Genomic DNA, 20,591 nt, shown 5'->3' on the forward strand with positions numbered 1-20,591 from the left:
GTTTCTGAAATACAGGACCTCAGGATCAATTGGTAAGGCTTTGTAGTACCATCATAAATAGCTGCACTTCTGAAAATATCTAGCTGTATAATGCATCTTTGGCTGGATTAATATGGTCGCTTCTTAACTCACTTGTGCTGATTTTTGACCATCTGATGAGACTTAATATAGTATTATAATGAGACTTAATATGGCCTGAACTCCATTATAAAATAAATCACTTTTTTTAAATAGCTGCCAGTGTGGAAACTCAAGAGCCAAAGGCTTGCAAAATCTTCCCCCAAACCCAAGTTTCCACTTGAATTTTGCTGAGATCTCTGAGACTTGAGCACAAAATTGGAAATCAGGGAAGACATATTGGAAGAGGCAAGATCCTAGCCCCTAAGTAATCTAACCCTCATGAAGGGTTCATGATTTTTTTGGGGGGAAATAGTTTGTCATTGTCTGATTCCTAGGGCTTAGAGTTATTGGCCCACGGTCACCCAACTGGATTTATGCCTCAGATGGGACTAGAATTCCAAATTTCTAGCTTGGTGGTTTAACTGCTACACCAAACTAGCTCTGATCTATTTTACCCCTAAGTAATCTAACCCTCATGAAGGTTACTTTGCAGATTGAGATACACTTTGAATTTGGTTTCTTACACTCTTCCAAAGGCTCTTGGAGCACCCATGATAAGAGGCAACTGTGTCTTGAAAGTGCTCTTTTTCTATTGGGGGTCAATGGTTCCAATTCTCTGCAGATCCTGGAGAAGTCAAAAGATCACAAGCAGTTTGAGGACTGCAGCCAGTAAGTACCTGAGAGACAGTATAAAAGAGGGCCAACCCAAGCGATTTTCTTTGGGTACATTGTCTCTTGACCCATGGCCTCATTTTCTTTACTCAAAAAAGCCTTTTCACTGTAGCCTTGCAATAGCATTTGCAGTTATAGGAGACAATGGTTGTTAAAACATAATACTCTACAGATATTATACTCACAACATCCCTGTGAAGTAGGTAAGCATTATGAACTCCATTTCATAAAGTGTAGGTGGGAGAGGAGGTGGGGATTTAAAACCACCTCCCCACTCCCACCTAATTCAATGGGAACATTCAGAGGATCTCCCTGCTTCCAGAATCACATTCAAACTTATCCGTCCATGTTTGGCACAGCCTTATTTGTGTCTTAACGTTACATTACAAAACAGAGCATCATGCAAGGGGAGTAGCACAAAATAGATAACCACAGAATAGCAAGATTCTTTTTGTACCAGCAAACAGACCCAGCCATTGATCATGGGAGCTGCACGTGCTTGGCTGCTAGGAGCCAGTTTCAAAAAGAAGGAAAAAGAGTAGCTTCTCAACCCTGGAATGTTGGATGTTTAAGGCATAGCACTATAGGAATGGAATAATGATCAAACATGACAGAAATAGTCCCTACAGACAATAATAAATAGATACGGAAGCTGACAGTGGAACATCTCTCCTGTTCCTCCTCTTGAAGCTTTATGGAATTCCCTCAAACTGGGTGGACTCAAAAGCCCACCTGGTCACAAAAGTCTATATTTCCATATCCACAGGTCTGATGTTACCAGTTTTGTGTTCTTTTACCCACAGTTCTCTGTCTTTGGCTGGATCCACTTTCTGAAGCAACTGATCCACAGGTTCCACTGTCTGAAAAACACAAGAGCCACATCATTGTTTCCCAACATCTACAAATGACTGCCTGGTAGAGTACAGTACACATGAGTTTATTTATTTTTCTTCTTCAATATGTAGGTCTACTTTTTCATGTTTAACTTTATAGAATTAGGGATTATAAATGCCCACTTCCAATGTGGGTCTTGAATCCTGACCTTACACTGTCAAGAATCTCATTTCAAGGGTTCCCAGTGACTGATCCTGACTCAAAGTAAACAGTACTTATTGGGAGACCTGAGTTATCTGTTTTTATGCAGTCATATACATTAGCAGATGTAGAGGATTCTACATAAGTTTTCAGATTTCTATACAGCTTGCACAGCATGAGAAAGGATTCCAAGATAAGTAAACTCACACTTTGGTTGAACATGTCTGTCTCGTGTCGTAACTGTGTATATTGGCAAAGGTGCTGCCGAATCATTTCCACTCTCTCTACTTCTAGCCTCTCCAGTTCCTGAAAAAAATGAATGAAATATGTTCATTAATGGATAAAGAATAAAGCCCCACTCACTGTGAATCAAATATACAGCAAATTTTTATTCATTTTAGTCTGTTTTGGTACTTTGTAATTGCTCCCTAAGCCAAAGATGGGTAATTCAGATTGTTGTTGTTAGTTGCAAAGTCGTGTCTGACCCATCGCGACCCCATGGACAACGTTCCTCCAGTACTGGACAATTTTTGTGGCCCTTGAGAACTTCCAAAAATCATGCTATCAAAATTTGATGGCAAGCCAAGCTAGGTGTGATTGTTCATTAAAAAATAAAATAAAATCAGAAATAGAACATCAAATTCTTTAATAGGTTTAATCCCTTAAAATATGTATTTTACTGAACTCTAACCTCCAGCAATACAAGCAAAACAAATCAAAATCCCTCACTATGGTACACTATCCTGTTTCCCCTTGAAAAATTTCCTTTCCTTTCCTTTCCTTTCCTTTCCTTTCCTTTCCTTTCCTTTCCTTTCCTTTCCTTTCCTTTCCTTTCCTTTCCTTTCCTTTCCTTTCCTTTCCTTTTTCCTTTCACCCACTCTTCAAATATAATCCATAGTTCTGATATGAGTGGACAAATATTTTCTCAAAGATTGTAAAATTGAAGGTAGGAGTACATGTACTAAATAATTCAATAATGTGAAAAAAATACAACTTGATTTTTGTGTGTGTTTTATGTTTACGTTTTCAGGTCAGCATTTTGATTCCTTGTGACTGTCTAGACTAGTCTCTGCAGTTTTCTTGGCAAATTTTTTTTTTTGGAAATACTTTGTCATTGTCTGATTCCTAGGGCTTAGAATGATTGGCCCAAGGTCACCCAACTGGATTTATGCCTCAGATGGGACTAGAATTCCAAATTTCTAGCTTGGTGGTTTAACTGCTACACCAAAGTAGCTCTGATCTATTTTACCATGTACTGTATTTATTTAACATGATATCCCACTGGCTATCAAGATGTCTCAGCATTTTATAACATAAAACAATTTTAAAATCAAGTCATTAAAAACAGTTAAAGTGGCAATTAAAATATGTTAGTTGAAAATGTTCATCATCACCTTACAACAAAAAATATATTTTAAAGGCATTTTTTAAGAGTTGATAAAGATGCTAGGCTCCTCAACATTGCAGGCCATGCATTCCAAAGAGCTGCTGAGTAAACAACCAAAAAGGCCTAATCTTGATTCATCACCAGACAAGTTCACAGCAACTGTAGACAAACCTCCTCAAGTGATCTCATAAAGCATGGAGAGATCATATAGGAAGAGGCATTTCTTCAAGTGGGGAACCTACACAGTGACATGACATGGAGCAGTTTTTTTGCCCCAACCATCAAAATCTTATGATGTAGACAGAAGGCTAGGAAATGTGAAGGGTAATGTGGGGATTTAACTTACCAGAGAGGTGGTTACCATTTCTTCAAACCATTTTGACTGAGCTTGGTTATACAAATCCACACAGCGCATGAGATCATCTCCTAGAAAACAAATTCCCCAAGCCATCACGTGAGTTCTTGTAATTCATTCACTTGCCCAAAGGGTGCTTTACTATTAATATCAGTGCAGTTATGATTTTACTTTTTAATCTTTCCTGGGATTGTATTGCAGCTATGCAGGGCAACTGCGCAAATTTCAGTGAAAGTTGCTGCTGCTTTAAATTAAATTCTATGTGACAAGACAGGTATTACATAATTGCCTTCACGCGTATCAAAACACTTTTCTGCCTTTCAGTATGAAGCGCCGCATTACACAGCCCTAGTAGCTAATTCAAATTAATTAAGAAAAAAGCAAAAACCAATCTCTTCATCCTTAGCAGAAGTGAGAAAGTCATTAAGAAACATATTGCAAAGCTGGTTGGTCGGCATGTCTCATTAACTTCATATTAAGAATGTTTAAGAGAAGATGAAGAAACAAACTTCAGTTCTATTATTGCCTACCCTTTTTGCCCCTTTAGGAAAATCTCCATAGGTTTCCCTGACCAAAGTATAATGGAAAAAAAATTATTTGACTACAAATGTAAAAATATTGTTTCCTTCCTTTGGAAATTCCAATTTATAAATTGCATTCTAAAGTTTAGATACTAGTGATCAAATTATGCACATCAAAGAATCCTTAGGTGAACAGAGGTGATACAGCTTCTACCTGGAAGTTAAATATAAAATCCTACTGCAATTTGATTGCATATTGCCTATTTGTGTGCAGTGGTTTAACCAATTTGAAATAATGAAACAGCCAGTCAGTACTTTATAACACCTTCTTGAGCAGAAACAGCAACTTCCAAACTTTTTCTGTGGCCAGCTAAGAGTCTTTTGAAATTTCTTCCCACCCGATCTTGCAGAATTGTACATAAATAGTAAGGATGTGTTCAGATTTGCAGAAAGATGTCTTGTTTAAATTTGGATGTAGAGCCTGAGTCAACTTCTTTTCACTTCAGGATTCAATGAAACATGCAATTTGACCAGCAGTAAGTAAACTTTGCATGCAGCTGTAAACAGAGGCCCATGTCAGAAAACCAAAAGGGAGGATAATTTAACTAAGAGTAGCTGAATCTTCACACAGGTTTGCCTATTGGCAATTTTGCTGACTGAAACACACTTTTCAGTGGCTTCTGTATGCTTGTTTCTTTCTAACCCAGTAATTCAATGAGTCACAAATTCTGCACTGAACTAGTACGGCAGGATCTATATGAATTGTATTTAAATACATACGTTTTATAGCAAAGTTGCCTTAGGTGATAATTTGACTATCTCTCCTGCCATCTACTGTACAATGCAAATGGTAAAAAAAATTATAAAATAAAATATAAGCAATTTTAAACTGAAAAATGTAAAGGCTAGCTCCAATTCTGTTTGTCACACAGTTCAAATAAATATATGAAAAAGGGAAGAACTTTAAATAGATTTATCTCTAGAAGTAACAAAATGTTCACAATTCAATTAATTTAAGAAATATTGGTTGAGTAATGACATACAGTGCATAGGGTTTGTGTTCTGCAGCCGGTGCTCTCCAAGTATGTTGGGTTTGGAGACTCTCAAATCCATTTGATAGGACAAAGGAGGCCTTGCTGGCCTCCTTAAGGGATGGTCCACCCCAAATGAAGATTGTGCTGGATTCATGTCCTCTAATACTGGCTACTTTTCCTTAATTTCCTTACATGTACCTTAAGAGTGAAAGTCTGGGATAGTGATAATGGTCTTTACTACAAAGGAACTAAATCCTGGAAGCAGGATCAACAAGGCCAGAAGGTCCAAACTGGTATTGCAAATACTGTTTATCAGACAAAATATAGATAAAAAAATTAAAGAATGCAGTTTTGATCAATGCCAAAATTTAACGAACCGTGTTCTTCTTCCTAGTTGAATCAATAGAAGGCTTTTTATACCCCATTTCCCTTTGACATTCAAATCTCCTTGTTTCTCTGTCTCTGTACCACATAGTGTCCTCATTCTACATACACTCACCAGCTTGAGTAGACTTCCGCCTGGCCTTTTTAATTTCCTCTTCTGTCTTGTTGCTCAGTTTTATCTCCAACTGCTGTGTTTTCATCTCTAAATCCTTTTGCCTCTCTGTTAATGCTTTTCGAGCCTTGAAACAAACCGAGAGTCATACATTTCTCCACAGAAAGAAATCTGTCTTTTCCTTTGCATAAGATTTATTCTTTTACAGACTAAATCACTGCAAGAATAGAGTGTGCGCTATGACCTTTGTAGCTAGAACATCAAGAAAATGAAGCACTATCTCTTGGATGAGACCTTGAGCACCAAACTATTAGGAACCAAAGTACCACCAGTGTCTGACAAAAGGTGTACAAATAGGGAGTATCTGGACAACACTATTGAGGAGCCCTGGTGGCACAATGGCAGTATTGCAAACAAACACTTCCCACATCCTGGAGTTTGATCCTGATGGGGCTCAAGATTGACTCAGCCTTCCATCCTTCTGTGGTCAGTAAAATGAGGACCCAGATTGTTAGGGGCAATATGCAAATAATGCTGACATTGCAACCTGCCCAGAGAGTGATGTGAAGCACTGTGGATGATATTTAAGTCTAAATGCTATTGCTATTCTTTGGAATCCTATTTTATTTAGTCAGTTTAAAACATTGCTGCTTAAATTACATTATATTTCCACAATCTGGTTCTTTTCAGGACATTCTGCCAGCAGAAGCAAAGGATAAAATTATTGAACCACTCATTTCACTTATCAAAGTTGTCTTAACTAAACTAGTAATTAAACATATTCAGTATTGTTTATAGGACAGCATCATCTGCTGGAAGTTAGGACATAGAATATAGACTAGACAGTGTGGCATAAATAATCTTGCCTTCCTGTCTCTATGCTGGGACTTTCTTTTCTTCCCAGGGTGACTGTCACTCCACTAGTATGGTCAATCAGACACTTGGAGTGATGGCTTACAACTTGAAGAATCATATTTTTCTTACATACATACTATTTTTTTTCTCTCTCTCTCCTATCTATCTATCTATCTATCTATCTATCTATCTATCTACTATCTATCTATCTATCTATCTATCTATCTATCTATCTATCTATCTATCTATCTCTATATCTATCTCTCTATCTATCTCTCTATCTCTCTATGTCTATATCTATCTATCTATCTATCTATCTATCTATCTATCTATCTATCTATCTATCTATCTATCATCTATCTATTAGTCACTCCACTAGTATGGCCAATCAGACCACTTGGAGTGATGGCTTACAATATGAAGAATCATATTTTTCTTATATACACACTATTTTTATCTATCTATCTATCTATCTATCTATCTATCTATCTATCTATCTATCTATCTATCTATCTATCTATCTATCTATCTATCTGTCTATCTATCCACAAGGATTTCTATGTCAAGCTTTTGAGCATGCATACCAGTTTGCCTTATATATGAGAAATTCTTACCTTTTCCACTGCTGCATACCTACTAACCAGCTGTTTTCGCAAATCAGCAATATGATGGTCATACTTTTTCATATCTTTCTTGAAGTTTTCACGGAAATTGAGTAGCGGTTTCTCCACTTCTGTCTGAAGCTGGCATAAATGAGAAAAAAAAAGGTTTAAGAAGTTGTAGATGCTAGGAACTAGGGGGAGGGGGGAAATGGGGAGAAATACCTAGATTTAGACTAGGAGAAATGGGAGGAATTCTTTCTTCCTTTTTGAATATTAGAGCCAATTAGTTTCTACTCACTGTGGGGTAGCAATAACAAATCTTGGCTAAAAACTAACAAAAATGAGTAAGATTGGTTTGTAGTTAAAATCCAGGAAACACCAGTAATATGAACTAAACAAGAGAGTTGTTTTTTTTTTTAAAAAAAGCCCAAGCTATTTCTATCCTCCTGTCAAAAAAAAAAAAAAAACCTACACGGACAGATGCCTGAAGTGATCAGGACTTGAAGTTAACCTGAAGAAAACGCTATCCCTTTTGCATGGGAGGAAGAACTGGAAAGTCCTGAAAAGTAGAGAAAAAAAACTAAGTGATAGAATCATGGATCTTATATCTGTTTTGACCCTCAGATATCTATGTGAAGCAAACACTTCAAAACAAAAGAGAGGAAGAAGAAAATCCTGAAGATTTCAAGACAGTTGCCACTTCTATAATGATGTATATGTTGAAGGGATGGGGGAAGGGGTTGCAAATTCCGAAACCAAAAATGAGCCCTTAGGATACAATTCATTTGATTCCTGCCATTTAGGATAGCCTATTCTAAAATTTCAGCATTTCAGAGAGGAATCAGTTATTTTCTTAACTGTAAATTAGCTATGCTCCAAACTGAATCAATACGTGGCTATTTATTAGATCTTTGTCCAAATATCATAAATTATAAAATACTGAGTGTAATCTTGTATGCGATGATGAAAGCAGGAGAAGTCATTTACCTAATAAGTAGCCAGTTCTTACTACTACTCCTACCTCTACTACAATTAATATCTTTATGAGCACTAGGATATTAGGGCTTTTTTTTTGGGGGGGGGGAAACCTGAAGAAATGATATTGTCCAATCACTGATAAACATTACCACATTCTTCAATTTATTCTATACCAACCAATACCTTTTGGGAATGAAATTTTGTCTGGATCAGGAATGAACAATGTGAAGCTATAGGAACACATGTGCTAATTTTACACAGCTCTTGGCTTAATTTCAAACTCCCATATGCAAAAGTTCAAGTAAGACCTTTAGCAATAACTATCTGCCCCTTCTTCCTGCTTGGAAGCAAACAAAAGAGGCTCAGGAAGAAGAAGAAGAAAAAAAGATGGGTTGCTAGAGAATGGATGTTTCCATCCCACTGCTTGTTTCAAAGAGAATGTGACCGTCAGCAGAAGGAAAGTTCCCTGCCCTGGGTATAGATCATGCCAACAGTTGGAAGGATCCTCGAACAAGTGTTTGTTCACAGACAGTCCCAGGTCCACACTCTGGCATAAACCAGGTAATCTCAGGCCCATAAAAACACGATTTGATACCTTACATTTGACACCTTAGAGGAAACGATTTGATACCTTAGAAGAAAATTTAAGATGAACCTCTGCTTCATCAGCCATGCTTTTTTTTAGTTGAGACCAGGATTCGCCAAGTGTCCTGCAATGCATGAGCCTGGTTAGTAAGAAATGCACTTCTTCATTAGGATTTGAAACTCATCATTACCACCGCTAATAGGATTAGCTATTAGCCAAAGCACAACGTTTAACATTAGTCTCAGTAATTCTCTCTCTAAATGTATGTTCTTATTCGAATTTAAATAGAAGATACAACCATGAATATCTTTAGAAAAATATCACCCAACCCTCAGTATTAATAAATGAATTTCTCAGTATTAGGCTTAAAACTAACTTTTATTTCAAAAAAAATAAAAATCAACTTTTTCATGTTCTTAGTTCTAAATTCAGCAGATGACACTAATGAAACAGGAGATTTGTGTAAATAAAATTATACTTTTAGGATACCAAAAGTTAAATCACATAGGGATTTAAACAAGTGATAATGAACTGGCTATAAAAGGTGAATTAACTCCAGATAATTTTTCTGTAAAACTCTCTTAAACATAAGCTTGAGGATTGCTTAGAGCAGGGGTCTTCAAACTTGGCCCTTTTATGACTTGTGGACTTCAACTCCCAGAATTCCTCTGCCAGCATGCCTGGTGGAGGAATTCTGGGAGTTGAAGTCCACAAGTCATAAAAGGGCCAAGTTTGAAGACCCCTGGCTTAGAGGGATGGACCTTAATGATTTAACTAATAAGGATGTTTTGGGTTTTTTGGCAAAATCATATACAATGTAAAAAGATTGGAAATGAATCATAAAAAACCCACAAGTTTTAATCTATTATGATGACTGAAAATAAACTAGATTTGTAAACATTAAATTTGATAAATGGACTTTTATGCATTCTAAGCATAAGAGCCTATACCTTTGTGACAGTTGATGTAGTATAATTCAGCAGCTAACAGTGGAAGTTACAAACCTATCGAATCAAACTTTACCTGTCTTCTTTACATATTATAAACATATCAAGCCAAGAGTTTAGCATATCTGGAATGTGCATGATAAATTTACCAAACCACCTGTGCTTTGAGCACTTTTTACACATACAACAGAAGGACAATTTAGGAAAAAATATTTCTTACAGGCACTTAGGCCTACTTCAGAAGAACATCTTTATTACAACATGCAGAGCAGGCCACGTCCTGAAGCCACCAAAAAAACAAGCAGATCTAGATTAACCTAGAGCCTGAATGGGAAATCATACAGGGAATCAAGGCAACATCTTCAGCAACATCATGAAAAGAAAGATAGGATGTAAGTGACAAATACATTTCATCTGGTTTTCTCCATGATTTCCCCCTAAAATGTCTAAACAAGAGCTAAGCTTAATTTACTCATTCTGAAATGTAAAACACATTATTGATTAAGCTATATATTATAGTATGCCAGTATCTGAAATTACTCAAACTATATTTACAGGTATTAGAGTAGTGTCTCTCTATCAAGGTCCCCCCTGACGAGGATATTTGGGTTTTTTTTGGGGGGGGGTGTGGAGGGCTATCCCATATGTGACTGAGAAAGTTCTAATGCATTACTGTACAAAGAGTCAACTCTGGTCTAGTAGGTATCTTATTTCAAATGGAGAAAATATGACTACTTTAGACATAATTTCAAAAGAAACCAACCAGTTTAATCAATTAAATGTCTGTCCATTCAATTCTTCCTCTATCTTCAGATTTCCTAAGGAAGCACTAGACAAGATGCAGTAATTTTCTAATATGCTTCTAGTATGAAGAAGATAAATCTCCTAATAATGCCATTAATTTTAGAACAGACTGTAATCTAGAGCAGACAAGCAATTACAATTCAAAAATGTGAATTTACCCTTCTTCCTGGGCAGCCAGGGAATTCTGTGATAGTTTAGATAGGTTCTTGGCATATTCTTCTTCAATTTTAATTCTGGAAAAGAAAAAGAAAAAACCAACCAGTGACATCAGCCAAAAGCTATTATGAATCAGAAATGTAACTGGTAATTATAATAAAATGCAGCACATTTAGCAACTCACCTCTTGGGAACCTATGTTTTTATATATTTATAGGTTTACCCACAATATTTGCCAAGAGAATTAATGATAATTTAATAATTTCACTAAACTCATGGATTATAATCACAACTCTATATAAGTGCTATTGCTATCCTATATTCCTCTGTTAGTGGTAATTGTCCCACAGTTAATAAAGCAGTGCCATCTGAGAAAGAGAAAGGAATAGAATGACTCTTAAATTAATACACAAGATTTGTATTCACCCTTTCCAAAATTTCCACTCTGTCAAAAAAGTTCTTGCATGCACAAGGAAGGAACAAACAGAAAGGCAAACGTAGATTTACAAGGTCCAGCAGGTACACCCAGATTTCAAGCTAAATAACATTTCCTGTGCTCTGAAGAATGAAAAATTGTTGATGCCCACATTTTTTCAAAGGGATGCTAAACAGTTCTTATAGTTAAAAGCTTCCATTGAGTCATGAAAGCATTTCGTTATTAATTCACCAAAGCATAATTGTAGGAAGTGAACTAAAGCAGCCCTTCTATTTTTTATTTTTTTCTCTCTGATCAGGGAGACAAGTCCATTCATGGAACAGAATGTTCCAATCACCAGTTGCAAGTTGCTCTCCCTCCTATTATTATGTGGAAAACGATTTAGAAGAACGCTCTTTTTAAAAGAAAGATTATAAATAATGAGCAGCTATAAATAATAACTGTTTATCTTTCTCTCTCGGTTTATCCTTCCATGTCACATAGACATTTTAAGTTATTTAAACTACCAGAGCTAATGTGAGCATTTGGGTGTGTGTGTGTGTGTGGGGGGGGAGATTTCTGAGATATGTCAAAATCAGCAAGAAGCATGACTCATCTGGACTCAGAATGAACTCAAGCAAATTGAACTCTTCTCTTTCTGTAGCAAATATTTAAATGGGTCCTTAGTAATTATAAGAACTGTTTTCATATTAAAGAACCACTTGAGGTAACATAGATTTTAATCCAGCCAGCCTGGAGCAATGACATTATGAAAAAGAGCTCCTGAAACAGAAATTCCTACCAAGGAAATTTCCTCTCCGTCTACTTCAATTGTTGCACTCTGTGAAAATCAGAAAAAGACCCTTCAAAGCAATATTGGGATAGGGACTGGTATGATTAATTGAAGAGACTACATTTTTCTTAAGAGTCCCTGTTTATAAGAATTGGCATATTTCTGTTGATATAAACTTTTTTGACTGTTGATATTTTGCTACATAGAAAAAAATGTTTTGTTTTCTCACTGTAGATATCTCTCTCTCTCTCTCTCTCTCTCTCTGTATATATATATATATATATATATATATATATATATATATATATATATATATATATATATATATATATATATATATATATATATATATATATATATGTATGTTAAGTATTTGTCAAGGCTTTTTTGAAAGCACCTTGCTAATTAACTCTTTCATTCCTGTATTGGCCTGTCTCAAGGCTTATCCACAGGATATAGTCAACTATGACAGCTCATTATTTGTGCAAATTATTCAATTTGCTAATAAAGAATTTGGGGAGGCTGATATGGCCATTTCGAACTCTTTATGTTCTCATCAGTCAGTCATACCCTTTATCTGAGATTCGAACCTGGGCTGATTGTATCTTAGGCAGTTGTTTTTAACTTGCTGAGCCACAGGTTCTTTCTCTCTTTTTATTAGCTAGAGGCAAGGCAAATATATGTTAAGTATTTGTCAAGGCTTTTTTGAAAGCACCTATGTATATGTATAGATAGATAGATAGATAGATAGATAGATAGATAGATAGATAGATGTAGATATTTCTACACATATCTGTAATTTGTTGAAGATGTAGCTGCTTTTAAAGACCACCCAGAAATTTCAGCTGGTCCAGTATGCAGCAACTCACATCTCACTAGTCCATCGTGATACTGCTATTTTAACTCAATTGCTGTTGGAGATGGATTGGCTTCCAATTCACAGTACTGGTTGCTATCTTTAAACCCATTAATGGCTTAAAATCTAGATATTTCAGAGACTGCCTACCTGATCCTACCAATCACAGAATATCTGCTCAGGATTCTTGGACTTTAGGAAGCGTGACAGGAGGGGCCCTGCAGTTGGACATTCGCTATGATAGCTTCACTCCTATGAAACCCTCAAGGGAACTCTGGGTCATCCTTACTCGTACAGTCTTTCTTGCTTTTCTAGAGGGCTTTTCAGGACTGATTCTGGAACCCTGCATTATTTTTTATTATAACGACATTGATTCTATTTTATAACTGTTATTATTTTATACTATTATGTTTTATTATATGTGTGTTTTTTTTAATTGAAAAGTTTTAACATACAATTTTCCCTTAAAAAATCCCCCCTCCCCCCCCTCTCCCTCCCCCCCTTCCTCTCCCCCCTCCCCCCCTCCGACTTCCCAGAGCTAAATACAAGGTATATATAAAAAAAAAAACAATCATAAACAACCATATACTAACAACCATAAACTCTAAAATCTATCACTCTCTAGCTTATATAGGATAAAACAAACCTTAGTAATATTAAATATATATAAATATGTATAAAAAAACTAATATAGAAAAAAAAACAAAGAAAGAAGACTTATTCAAATATAAAACTTCTTAACCCTATACTTATTCTGAATAAACTCAAGCCATTTTCTCCCTTCCATAATATAGCGTTCCTGCGAGTAATCTTTCAGATAGGCCGAAATCTTCACCATTTCGACCAGGTCGAAAACCTTTAAAATCCACTCTTCTATGGTCGGCAGTTTCTCTTTCCAGTACTATCCTATCAAAAGTCTTGCTGCCGTAATTAAATTCAACATCAACTTAGTATATTCCATCAGACTTTTATCCAAAAAGCCTTAACCTTTTTACAAGTCTACCATATATGAAAATATGAAAATATATTACGTCTTTATCACCGCACCTCCAACATTTAGGCTAATAATTCAGATACATGCTTAGCTTTTTAAAATCTAAATACCATCTATAAAACATTTTGTAAAAATTCTCTCTTAGATTTCAAACTTATATAAATTTTACATTCCTCACCCAAATCTTTTCCCACCTCCCACTACTTGGCTGTAAGTACGTTGTGAAAGTTCCATAGACTTCTGCTGATCTTGTTCTTTTATCTTTTTTGATCGTTTTAAAGCAGCACGCGTCACCCTCTGTTCTCTGGGATCATCCAAAAGTGTTATAACTTGATCTCCTCCAGCACCATTCTCCTCTGTCTGTCCATCTTCAGCCTCTTGATATTCTCCTTCTCCAGATCCCTTTGCAGCTTCCAGAAGTGTTAATGGGGTTGCTTTTAAAACATTATTGTAAAAATCACGCGCTTGCATCACAGTAACCAGACGGTACCTTTTACCTTCATGCATCACCATCAACCCAGCTGGAATCTCCCATCTGAACCTTATATCTCGTTGCTTGAGCTCTTGCACAAGAAATGTAAAATCCTTCCTTCTCCTTAAAATCTTTGGAGGAATTTCTTTTAGAACCAGAACTTCTTGATCAGCAATCACAACTTTAGTATCATAGGCAGCTTGTATAACTTCATCTCTAATTTCCCTTTTTACAAAATAAACCACCACATCTCTAGGCAACTTTCTCTGTCTAGCAATCCATGAGTTCACACGATACACTTTATCCATGCCTCCTTTTATTTCAGATGCTGGCTGATTCAATACCACTTCGAGAGCCTCAGAAACCAGCTGCTTTAGATCTTCCTTAATATTCTCCTTTAAACCTCTGATTCTAATGGCAAACTGCATCTGGAAATATTGAGCAAGACTCAATTCTCTATCCATTTTGTCTCTTAAATCTTCATTCTCCAATACTTTTGCTTCTAATATGGCATTCTTTTGAGTCGAATCTTTGACTTTTTCATCCAAATCTTCCACACATTCAGCCACTTTATACACTGAAGACAAAATGTCTACCTTCATCACCCTGTACTTCTGTTCCATCCTCTCCTCCATTCTCTCCTCCAACTTCTTCAATTTCTCCTCCATCTGTGCAAATTTATCACCCATTGATTCCAAAATTGATTCCAAGATTACCTGGGTATGTTTTTCAAGAGCATCTTGTAAGTCCTTCGATGTCACTACATCAGGAGGATGCAATGCCTGCAATGATGATTGTTGCACCGGGGAAGTTCCAGCACTCCGAAGAGTTTTAGGGGGAGGTTTAGCCGCCATCTTTTACTTTCAATTGTGACGCACTTTCACTAAGAGTTTAAAAAGTCCATCAAGCTCGAGAGTAGAATAAAATAATCCTCTTCACCTTTTCCTCTTGTACCGCTCTGCCTGCTCTTTTTATTCCATAGTCCTTCCTTCAGGCAGGGGTGGTCGCAGATGCCTGGCTCTGCTCCATAAAGTCAGGAGAAGAGGCGCTGGCCAGCTGGGAGTGACCCAGGCTACGGGGGAGTTCGATCCTTCGGCCGCCCAAGCTGCAAGCTCAGGCGGCCCCGGAGAACTCAACCCCTACCTGGGGCCTCACCCCCTCCTCTTCTCCCGAGGAGGGGGCTTCAAATTCGCCCGAACAGCTGATCGGCGCTGTTTCGGGCGAAAATCACTCAGCTGAGCCGCGGGCAGCCCGGGAAGGCTGTCTCCGTCGCCGCGCAGCCACCGGAAGTCCGTTTTATTATATGTGTTGTAAACCACATAGAGTCTGTTTGGATTGAGGCAGGTAGTCCTAGGGCAGGGGTAGGCAACCTTGGCTCTTTTATGACTCGTGGACTTCAGTTCCCAGAATTCTGGGAGTTGAAGTCAACGAGTCATAAAAGAGCCAAGGTTGCCTACCCCTATCCTAGGACTACAACGGTAATTGGGACTGGAATTTCTGCCACTAACTTATATAGTCATAAAGCACAATGTGACCAAACTGTTTGACAAACCCCTGTTGCTGTTGCTATGTAAAGAACACTTAGCAAGTCTTTCCTTCTTAGGTGGCTCGCAAGCAGGCCCATGGGTGAGAGCTATGAATGGGTGGAAGCCATGAAGTGTGGGTGGGCAGGACCAAATAAAGGCAGCTGGGCAGATAGATGCTACAGGCAGGCACAGGTGAGATCCACAGGTGCAAGCAGGTGCAGCAAAGTGTATAAATGGATGCTAGAGGTGGGCATAAGTGTGTGTGGGCACTATAGAGTGCAGGCAGGTGCAAGGGCATATGGGCAGTATGGAATACAAGATTTCCTCTGCCACTAGGGACTCCTCAGGGGAAAAAAAACAGCAGGAGCCATCTGCAACTTCCAGTTTTTTCATTGATTTTACTTATGGGAAACCAGTAGGGAAAATTGCATATGGTAATCACATGACCTCATGATGCTGTGATAATTGTAAGCCCCTTGTTATAATTTGAATGTCACTGAATAAACGGATGTAAGTCGAGAACTACCTGTATACATTTCATCAATAAATATATACACGAAACTATTAGAATAAAAAGGTAACAAGCCCATCCTTGCATTTATTTACTTATTTATTTATTTTTATTACATTTATATCCCGCCCTTCTCCGAAGACTCAGGGCGGCTTACAAGCTTAGCAGTAGCCTTCATTCTATGTATATGCCTGCTTGTTAGGGCTTTCACACACACCCCAAGCGGCATTATTACAAAGTCAGCTTATTGCCCCCAACAATCTGGGTCCTCATTTGCTGTCAGCTCTCTGAATGCTAGTTGTGTTTAACAGAAAATGTTCCACTAGACTTGTGAATTGATAGAATCGGGAATTTCACCACTGGAAACATAAACCCAAATCCCAACGGAGTCAGTTTAGCTCATTAGTGAGTTTCTAAGTTACCTTTCTCGAATAAACTCTGCCATTTCCTTCTGCATTTGCTTTCCTTTCAGTTGTTTCTGCAAAAGAATTTCAAATCCCGAGACTGTACTGTTCCCTTGAGGGTCCTTCTTGTCAGTCTAAAGAAAATGAACAGTAAAAGCATGGGCCAGGTGAGATATATTAGCAAATGCAATCACATCCTTATACTGTAATAGGTATCTGCAAATATGCTGAGAGATATCCAGCTGTCATAACACTCTCTCCTCCATCCTAATAACAGAGATACAATTGGTGCTAACAAATCTGCCAAGATTTCTTGAAGAAAAAAAAAAAAAAGGCAAGTCATGGGCACCAGAGCTTGTTCTTGCAGGAAACAAGCAATTCAGTAGCAGGGGACTTTATAGTCACAAGAACTGACAAAAACTAATATAAAAGAATCTTATAAGGGACTGCTCGGGTTTGTAGAGGTTGAAAAAGGAACCCGCCTCCCCTGAAGTGCCCAAGCCTCTGGTTAACTGATAAGTTGAAAGAACATTCTGGAAAAAGGCAGTGGCAATCCAATTAAAATTACCAAGAAGACGTCCAAAATACAGTCTTCAATTCAAGGTATTCTTTACTTTCTTCTCTAAGTTTGTAATAAAAAAAGGTAGAATTTCCTGGAAGTGGCAAACATCTTCACCCCCATTTTTCAAAAGTTCAAGAATTTTTGCAACCCAGTATTAAAAATTAAACAAACTTGAAACATTTAAGCAAACTGGTGAACTCATCTCAGGTGGGCAAGTTCAAATCCCAGTAAAAGCGTTGAGTGTACTGAGATCTAACATAGGGGTTTTATCTATGCCTGATGAATACCATTAAAAACAAAACTGGTTGCATAGGACCCCTAGTGGTCAGTAGTGAGTATAAACCATCAGTCTGAATACAAACGGGGGCAGGGAAGATGAGGCTTCTAATATGAGGCTCAGACAAATTGGCATTTACAGGTCATTAATCCAGGAGTCCAAAACAAATAAGAAGGGAGGCATACGATTCATAGTGCATTTGGTAAATTTAACTATCTCTGTCTCTGCATCAACCAAAGATCAACCAATGATTCTTGATGCTCTAAGGTAATATGCAATTGGTTATTTGATTGAGAAAGATATCAGCCTAGACCTAGTATTTTATTCACCCATTTAGGCAAAATCATGCATATTCACACACACTCCCTTTTAACTATAAGAAACAAATCTGTTTTGGAAACCATCTGTAGTGAATAAGACATGGTGAGGTGGATGACGATGATAATGATGATAATGATGACAATGATAATAATGATAATGACAACAACCATAATAATAGAGTTGGAAGGGACCTTTGAGGTCTTCTAGTCCAGGGGTGTCAGCCTCACAACGACATGACGTATTGCGACGTATCACGACTTTTTACCCATTGCCAGAGCTGGGGTAGGCACGGTTTTGGCATGACACATCCGTCCCACGGGCCGGCAGTTTGACACCCCTGTTTTAGTCCAACCCACTGCTCAGGAAGGAAACCTTATACCATTTCAGACAAATGGTTGTCCAGTCTCTTCTTAAAAACTTCCAGTGTTGAATGAGATGAGATGGCTGAGACATAAAATATTATGTGTCTCAGAGCCAAATGGAATGTTAGGTTCAGATGTGGCTGGACAAACTTTTATGGCTCCAATGGCTACAGGGATTACTGACTGAAGATCATTACCTACTTATATGCAACTACTGTCTCTCAAACACACATATACATATGCTCTCTTCCTCTTGGGCATATGGTCAATGAACAGAATAGAGAAGCAAAAAGACTTTTGCCTTTCCCCATGTGACGCAACTTTCAGATTGCTGGTTTTACACTATGGGAAATTGGGAAAGGAGGATTTATGCCAGGGATCTTCAAACTTTGCCCTTTTATACTTGTGGACTTCAACTCCCAGAATTCCTCAGCCAGGCACTCTGGCTGAAGAATTCTGGGAGTTGAAGTCCACAAGTCATAAAAGGGCCAAGTTTGAAGACCCCTGATTTATGCTGTGCCAGCTCACATATGCTGCTCAACTTTACTAGATAACAAGTGTTGTGACTTTACAGAGACTTTTGGAAAGAAGGCTATTTTCTCCTTTTTGATTTTCTCTTCCTTCCTCAAAATAATTGGTTTCTCCCCCAACTATTAGCATAAAATAGGAATCTGCTGAGTGATCTGCTGCCTGATAGGTGGGAAAACAGTTTTTACAGCTATGAATTGCCCATTTCTGGTTTAAAGCACTGCAGGCTCGGAAGGCCACAAAATATTCTATTTCATTCCATTCTTCTGGTTTTAACAGTATAGTGGTTCTGCTGGATTTCACACACAAAGAAAAACTTTTACAGTGTCTTATGCATCAACTTTTAGCCTTGAATTTTATCATGTTTGCTATCAGAGATGTTAGCAATATGTCTCATCCTGTGTAAAGCTCAACTGCTGCAGTAAACAGCATATGGGAAGCTGCTCACTTACCCAGAAATAATCACAGTAGCTCCATTCAGAAGGTTTTAGCAACTGCTGTTCTGGCATTGTGTCAGGATGGGGAAAAGTCACACAGTTTATCTAATAAAGAAGAAGAAAGTAACATAAATATGCAAAGCAATTCAGAAACGGAGAGATGCTACATATGTAGAGAGACTGGATGCTGAAACAGGACACAGATATAGGCAATTATTGGAGCAATTCTCTCTCCAGCCAGAAGATGTCATCAAAAGAAGGTAGAAAGGGCTTCCTCAGCTGAAAGCTTCTGCAATGTCTAGAAAAAAAGACCCCAAGCAAGATAGAACCATAATCTGAATTACATTTTATTTTCCTTCAGAAAAATCTAGAAGCCCTTCAGGACAACGCTATTTTTTACTTCAGGTGATAGCACTCTTCTCAAAAAAAAAATTGTGCCAAAAACATTTTAATAAAGTTTTAGGCACACTGGGGGGAGAGGAACTGAATAATAAATGAAACATTAAAAATGCAATTGCTTTCAACGGTATAGCCTCACAAATCCATTCATGAGTTTGAAGCCAACTAGAAGAACCAATCCAGCCAAAAATGCTTTAAAATAAACAAAAAAATCTTAAGTCCAGAACTATTCAGGTAAATTAATTCCCAAAACAGTTAAACCCAAAAGATGGCATAGCACATGAAAATTGCTTGTCAGAATATACTAATCCCAAATACATAGTTATTAAGGTATATTTATTCAATTATCAATATACCTAGAACTCAACAGGGCACTAAATTCTCTCTGAAAGTTGGTAGGGTGTTAGTATTCTCTGAATCCCATGGATAGATAAAAAATTCTACATGTAATCTCTTTAGATGAATAATAAATGTAAAATATCTGTTTTATGTGGATGATGATGATGCTATCACAAGTTATACACAAATCACTATAGGCAAGTGACTACCAATAATTTTCAGATATATATCTATTAAAGGTTGTATTTTCATGCTTATTTTCTGTCAAGTACAACTGATCTCCTCTGGAAAATGTTCACTAGTTAAATTTATGAAGCCTGCTGAGAGAACGTTGATTTCCTTCATTTTAGGAAAAAACAACAAGTATACCAAAATGAATGCTTAAGTTCCTAGTTCTCATTATTTCTGAGATATGAGCAAACACAAGCTTTGATGAACTTTCCAGAAATACAAAGTACACCAGAATGCTCTTTATATGCTTTTTGCATCGCAGAATTATAGAACATTGGACCACTTATGGAGGGGGTCTTGCAGATTATCTAGACCAATCTCCTCTTCAGTAGAGGAATCCCACATGATAGACTTTCCTGCAGATGGCCACCATACCCCCAGCAGATGAGAGACCATCACCTGCCAAGACTATTAGGATGTCTAACCAAGTATTTCCCCCCCTTGTATTTAAACCCACTGCTTCATATTCTGTCGTTGGAACAACCTGAACAAACCTACCCCATTTTCTGCATGACAATTTTTTTGAGATACTTCAACATAGCTATCAAATTTCTTGTTATGTTCTCTTTTCAGAAAAGAAGAATGCAAGGCCTCCATAAAATAGAGAATATGTTGA

General features: G+C 37.4%; 1 protein-coding gene across 1 annotated transcript in view; it reads right to left on the reverse strand.

Annotated features, from left to right (window-relative positions):
- Window positions 1–433: 433 nt before the first annotated feature.
- Window positions 434–20,591, reverse strand: part of GAS7 (growth arrest specific 7) — a 150,698-nt gene continuing 130,540 nt past the window's right edge. The window contains exons 6-14 of the mRNA XM_081315864.1: window positions 19,022–19,111; window positions 16,538–16,653; window positions 10,551–10,625; window positions 8,687–8,765; window positions 7,090–7,218; window positions 5,624–5,747; window positions 3,561–3,640; window positions 2,035–2,133; window positions 434–1,652 (exon numbers count right to left, since the gene is read on the reverse strand). Coding sequence (XP_081171990.1) covers window positions 1,539–1,652; window positions 2,035–2,133; window positions 3,561–3,640; window positions 5,624–5,747; window positions 7,090–7,218; window positions 8,687–8,765; window positions 10,551–10,625; window positions 16,538–16,653; window positions 19,022–19,111 — 906 coding nt within the window. The 3' untranslated portion in view covers window positions 434–1,538. The remainder of the gene's footprint in view (window positions 1,653–2,034; window positions 2,134–3,560; window positions 3,641–5,623; window positions 5,748–7,089; window positions 7,219–8,686; window positions 8,766–10,550; window positions 10,626–16,537; window positions 16,654–19,021; window positions 19,112–20,591) is intronic.

The sequence above is a fragment of the Vipera berus genome (assembly GCF_964194415.1).
Source record: "Vipera berus genome assembly, chromosome: 2".
In the NCBI taxonomy this organism is placed as follows: domain Eukaryota; kingdom Metazoa; phylum Chordata; class Lepidosauria; order Squamata; family Viperidae; genus Vipera; species Vipera berus.